The sequence below is a fragment of the Pyrus communis genome, chromosome 4 (assembly GCF_041283825.1).
Source record: "Pyrus communis isolate YQ-2024b chromosome 4, ASM4128382v1, whole genome shotgun sequence".
In the NCBI taxonomy this organism is placed as follows: Eukaryota; Viridiplantae; Streptophyta; class Magnoliopsida; order Rosales; family Rosaceae; genus Pyrus; species Pyrus communis.
The window spans coordinates 2,550,569-2,556,964 of record NC_142568.1 but is presented as its reverse complement, the minus strand read 5'-3'; the positions used below and the strand labels follow the sequence as shown (position 1 = coordinate 2,556,964).

The following is a 6,396-nucleotide window of genomic DNA, read 5'->3' as shown; positions in this document are numbered from 1 at the left end:
CAAAGAGGACAATATCGTGCTACGGTGGTGGAGCGAGTCCGGGAAGTGATCCGTCCCAGGCTGGCCCGAGAAATGGTCCCCCCCCGGGCCGGGATGTGACATCAAAAGTCACTACTTCACTCCTTGAAATTCTATTAAATAACCACTAGCATTTGCCTACACACTTTGTGTGTATGAACACATTTTTTTAGAAAATGAGAAGGAGAGAAGGAAAGAAAGAGAGAGACAGAGAGAGACAGAGAGAAAAAAAACGTGGGGGGGGGGAGTGGAAGGTTTTTGTTTATGGCTTTTTTTTTTTTTTTTTTTTTTTAATATTGAAGGTATTTTAATATCACTTGTAGGTGATGCTTCAATAAAAAAAAGTAAAATTTAGACCTGTGAAATTACATTATTGCCCAACAGTTTTTTTGTGTGATAAAAGACTAATTTGTCTTTTCACCCTCTTTTTAGTAGAGATTAAGTTTACTTATGTGGCATAATTAGGGCCCATTTATAGCTGACGTGGCACAAACAAGTATAAAAAGATCCAACAAGATCCTCTCCGGATCCTTTTGGTGAGGATCCTGGGAATCCGTGAATTGTATATGTTCATCGTACATTGTACCATTAATTTTTGACAGGTACTGTTTGTATTTAATTTTAAATAAAAATATTTAAAATGATTTATGACAGCACGATGTACAATGAATGGACACGATTCACGGATCTTTGGGATTCTCACAAAGAGGATTCGAATTCTAAAAAGATCAAATATCCAATCAAATGATGTCATATAGATTGAAACGAAAAAAAATTAAAGAAAATTTAATTTTCAAACATTGTATAACGTATTAAAAAAAATTAATAAAAATAGCTTGAAAACTTTGAGTTTTAACGATAAAAACAAAATAAATGGTAAATCGAATAGTAGCAGGATTAACTTTTAAGTGTAAAAATATGATTTTTCGTTAAAGTGAACAGTACTGTGAACTTTTAGTTAAAGTTCCTTAAAAAAAATGAAAAAGTAAGAAAATAGCAAAAACAATTCCTCAGGTTCATCTCTTTAACCCTTCTCTCTTTAATTATTATCTACATTTATCCATTCTTCCTCCATCTCCAGCCATTTTATCATTGGCTCCTTTGATTTCTTATATTCTTAATGCGTGATGTTATTCATACCATGTTTTTGTACCACATATTTATATCATCTTCGTGATATTTGATGTGGACAATCACATCATTTGAATTAATAAAAATTTTAAATTTAGTTCATTATTTAATAAACTAATAATTAAGACAAACTAGTTAACTAAATGATGATTGTAGTATACGAGGAGTATTTCTCCTTCCTTTCCTTGGGTTTTGCAAATTTTTCAAGTGATGTGGCTGTTCACATCAAATACCACCTAAGATGGTATAAAAATGTGGTATAAAAACATGGTATGAATAACATTACTCATTCTTAATTGAGGTGGCTGGTGAAAAGAGAAGAAGATGGTTCTTTTTGTTTTTTTACTATTCATTTATTTCAAGAGGATATTTAGCATATTACCATATAACTATGAACTTGTTCTAAAAAGTGGAAATAAGGCAATGTCAAACAAATTATGAGTTTCAGGAAGTAAAGTGGCAAGTTTTGAGTTTAGGGAGTAAAGTGGAATCAAAATTGAGTTTCAAAAATAAAGTGACGACTTTTGAATTTCAAGAAATAAAGTGGAATCGAAAGCGAGTTTTAGGGGAGCGTAGCAAAATGCAAGTCCTTTTTTTTTTTCGGTGCTGACGAACTAAAATGGTTTGGATTATTGAATCTTATTCTAGGGAGTACCCCGAACAATAGAACCTTTTCAACCATTCTTCCAAAAAGTTCTTCTTAAGAAGGGATCGTACATAACTCATTTTTACATAAGTTTTTGTCAGCCAATTTCATAATGTTTTTAAAGATTCAATGGGTTAACTTTTATGTTTTATTTCAAAGATTATGTCTACAAAAAATACCCAAATCCAAAACCATATGATTGTTGGATTAGTTTAGTGTTTCTTTGTAAAACTATATTCCTCCATTTTCTTTACTCCAAATGAATATCTTAATGGTTTTGGATTTGTCTAATTTTTTGCAAGGATGTTCTAAGAATAATGTACTATAATATAGATAGTTCAAATCGTTGAAATACATTTTGAAGTGGATTGTACAAAATGAGTGTCAAAAAGCGTATGTTCATGGATGCTAACCCTATATATATATATTCATATAGTAGTTTCATTTGATAGCAAAACTTTTAACCTCTTGATCGATTTCTTTCCAGAGGTTATCAACTATTTCCTAATGTACAAGCTTATGCATTAGATCATGACTATTCTAATCACAAACCCCTTCCTAAACAAAAATTACAAGGGTGGGGATGAAGTTGGTATACATATAAATACCCTAAACTTTATGAACAATCATGTTCTTTGCGATTGAACCTGAAGGTTCACCATATTGCTGGTGGGACTGCTAGCAGAAGCACTTCTCCATGGGATCGGCAGCTGCATGTTGAGATTTCGAGCACTCATATTCATTTTCAAGAGCAGTTCTCTAGCTCTGTTCATCAAATCCGCTCCCTCCTTTTGAATCTGGACTCTCTTTGGACATTTGAGCAAGCTAATATAAGTCCCCAAGTCATGAACACATGAAGGGTTCTGCATGTTGAAGAAATCAAGTACTAGTTCAACTCCCACATGTGCATAACACGAGCAACTCCATGGGAACTCAAATGACCCCTCACCTGCCAAAACCCTAAAATTTTCATGATTGAAAACAACCCCAGGCATCTTGGTAATGGGGTCATTCACATTAACTATTCTCAACACCTTCACACCCAATTCCTCACACCTTTGCTTGAACCCCGAGTTTCCAACCCTTGGGCCTCCGAACGAGAACACTGTAATCGGTGTTTTCGTTCCAGAATTATCTCTGTTTAACCCGAGCTCTGCGATGTCATAACCAAGAAGAAGAGCCAATGAACTCCCCATACTATGTCCTGCCATAGTTATGCTTAACTTCTCACCTTTGTACTTGTTTAGCAACCTCGACACCTCCGAAAGAAGCTGTTCCCGGCAACTTCCTAGTCCAAACTTGCTTTGGCTTTCATCTGACGTGTACAAGCTCAAAAACCCAGATTCCACTTTTACATCATTTCTTGGATTATGAGGATCGAGCCTTGCGGGAGTGAGTGAGCTCATTAGGTTTGCAACCCACTCAGGGTTTGTAACAGTGCCTCTGAAGGTAACAATAATATCTCTTCTTCCAAGCCTCTTAACCGCATCATCTGACGAGACGGCGACATATCCAATCCAACGACCGCACGACTCTCCATTTTGGATTGGGATGTTGATGTCTGGAGTGGCGTAGATGTACTTGGTGACTTCATAACCGCAATTCTCCATTCCAACCTCTCTGAACATATTTTTCTTTCCGTATTTGCAATTGAGGTAGCGTTTGGAGTTGGGGTCGAGATCAAAGCCCTTGTAACAGGCGGTGACAAAGTCTCCGTATCTAATGATCTCTTGCCGGAGAAGTGGGTGCAATGGTTCCACCAGGTTTTCCCAGTTGTTTGATCCTTGTATTTCTCTCCATTGATCAGCCAAACTAGTGCTAGAGCTGGGATTGTTAATATTGGCTCCAGTAGTATTTCTTGTTACCACTTCAGCGACTGCTGCTGCGGACATAGCAACTGCATGTCTCGTGGCAGCTGCCACTTCAGTTTTTTTTGCCAGACAAATTTGCCCAAAAGTAACCGAGCGTATCCCAATGTTTTTGGGAAACGTCACATGTTGGTTCATGTTTGTGGTAGGCATTTGAATCATGGAAGCCATTTCTATAGCTCTACTTCAAAGAATTAGAGAGCTATAGAGAGAGAGAGAGAGAGAGAGAGCGAGAGAGAGTGGCTGGCTGAATTATGTTGTGAGATGAGAGGCAGATGTATATATACAAATGGGGAGAGAGAGAGAGAGAGAGAGAGAGAGAGGTTATGGAGGAGGAGCTGAGAGGGGATGTGTGATAAACTTGTGTCATGTGGGTCATAAGAAATTAATAGTGAAAGAAAAGTAAAAGCATGTTTGGCGAGTATTTGACTGGGAACATCAAAATTCCCAAGGGCTTAATTTAAGTGGTCGGTTGGGTTTTAAGGCCACGTACACTCTGTTTCTCTGTTGCGGCTATGTTAGAAAAAGTGCCCTTTCTTTTATTTTTAGCTGGTTCCCTTGATGTTGACTTCAAAGTTTCATATATATGGAGTTTTTTTTTTTTTTTTCTATTTCTTTTCATTTTTTGGCCGGAAAAAGCCATGTACATATAAAGTGACGCTAAGGTCAAATCGTGTCATATCGTGTTTAGGTTATGTCTCTAAATTCTAAGCCAGTTAAAAATTAAACTTCGACAGTTATAATTAATTAAGTTATTATATATTGAAAATATAATCTGGTATTTATAATGTCATTTTAATTTGAAGAAAAGATCGTTAATAATCATATTTTACAAATTGTCAACGTTCACTTTGAGACACAAACAATAGTTTCAAATTAGAAGTTGACAATTGTCTTGTGTAACTAGAGATTACATGGATATAAATGGCTAAATTAATCCATTTATTAATTATTTCCTAGTAATTATGGACGTCGTTTGAAGGAATGATATTTTCATTGCATAATGGATGTATGGATTATCAAGGAACATGCATGCTCTTGAAGGGAAAAAGGAGCAAAATTAAAAGGTTTTCAATGTAATACACTCGGTAGACTACGGACTTGGTGAACCAACTTATATCAAATTTAGCTATCAAGTTAGCATTAACATATAAATTTGTCTTTTTAGCTAAAATTCTCTTTGAAATTGATATAACTCCTCACTTGGTTTTTGAAATTTAAAATCGATAGAACTAGTCCCTGGGTTTGTCCACCATATCAATCATTTTGGTCATTCTGTGAAAAATTTTCGTTGAATAAAGATAAATGACAAAAATTGTTTAGCCCATTGTTTATTAAATTGAGGGTATTTTTGTTATTTTGGTCTTTATTTAACAGACATTTTTCACAGAATGACCAAAATGATCAACAGTGGACAAACTGAGAAATCACTTCTATCGATTTCAAATCTCAAGCACCAAAGTGAATGTCAACCTCGAGCAATTTTGGCCAAAAATGTTCGGCTTTGATATGTTTGGTTACAAGTATTCATTAAGAACATACAATAATTGAGCTATTAATGTTAGAATCAAAAGGGCACGAATGGTTAGATACTACTGAATTGATGATCGATGGTACATAGATGACAATAAAAGGACTAGTTGATTGGTATGTATGAATGCAGAGAGTTCACATGTGTACAGATTAATTAAGCAAACGAATGAGCAGTTGCTATCTTATGATATGAAGCAAATTTGTATTCAACCACAAAACAAGAGGTTATAAAACAATCAAAACATACCAGCTAGTCTTTAGTCTAAAGCAATCAAACACACTTAGTTTTAGTCTAATCATATGTAGTTGTCTTATGTTTTAAAGAACATCTTCAGCTCGACTCACATTGATGCGAAAACAATGCAAGAACAATATACATTTGTGGCTAGCATAAATATAGTGGTACAACTTTATAATGGTACAACTTTGTTGTGGGTGTGTCAGCCCTGCCATATAAAGCATTGATAAACTACTCGTGTTATGATACCATTAACTTAGGTCACTAAAATATGAAGGGCAACAATAAAAAGACGAATTTTAAGAAATCATCTTGTACTTTTTCGTTAATAAACATGTGATCTACTAAAACGAAACATTTCAAAATATAGCCTCCTCAATATTTTTCAAATACCAATCGTGCTATCTACATTATTACCGTACTTCAAAAAGATTAAATATGTTCGAGAAATTCCCCTTTTCACACTACAAAGAATCCTTTGTTGTGTCAGAGCTGGTTGAGAAACCGTTAACCGTCAGAAGCATCAACAAGGTTAATAAACCGCGCCGACTATTTTCTATTTGGTTGTCCATCTTTTGTAAAATTGCATGCAGGCCCCAAATAGATAAGGCACTACGCGCGCTTCATATTTGACGCACGCCTTGCGCGCTCGAGAATTGAGAATTGAGATGGTTTCTGTGCCGAGTGCCGGACATTCAACGCGGCGATTGACATTTGCACGTGGCCCCCCAAGACATTGACCGTCTTTTTTCTATTTCACTCAGCAGTAGCCTCTCAACTTTTAAGGGAATTGGAACAATATTTTTTTAACGAAAAATGTGTGATTATTGATGTTTTAATTTATTAAAATGTGTAATTATGATTTTTTTTTGTCAACTTCGTTAGAATTTCTGTCAAAATGAGTCACGTGTTACTCACGTGATGCTGAATCAAGAGACAAATATGAAAAACCAAATGAGAAA

General features: G+C 35.3%; 1 protein-coding gene across 1 annotated transcript; it reads right to left on the bottom strand.

Annotated features, from left to right (window-relative positions):
- Positions 1 to 2,193: 2,193 nt before the first annotated feature.
- On the bottom strand, positions 2,194 to 3,902 carry DGL (alpha/beta-Hydrolases superfamily protein). The gene has a single exon (XM_068461228.2). The coding sequence runs from the start codon at positions 3,832 to 3,834 to the stop codon at positions 2,422 to 2,424; it is 1,413 nt and encodes a 470-aa protein (XP_068317329.2). The 5' UTR covers positions 3,835 to 3,902; the 3' UTR covers positions 2,194 to 2,421.
- Between the last annotated feature and the right edge of the window lie 2,494 nt (positions 3,903 to 6,396).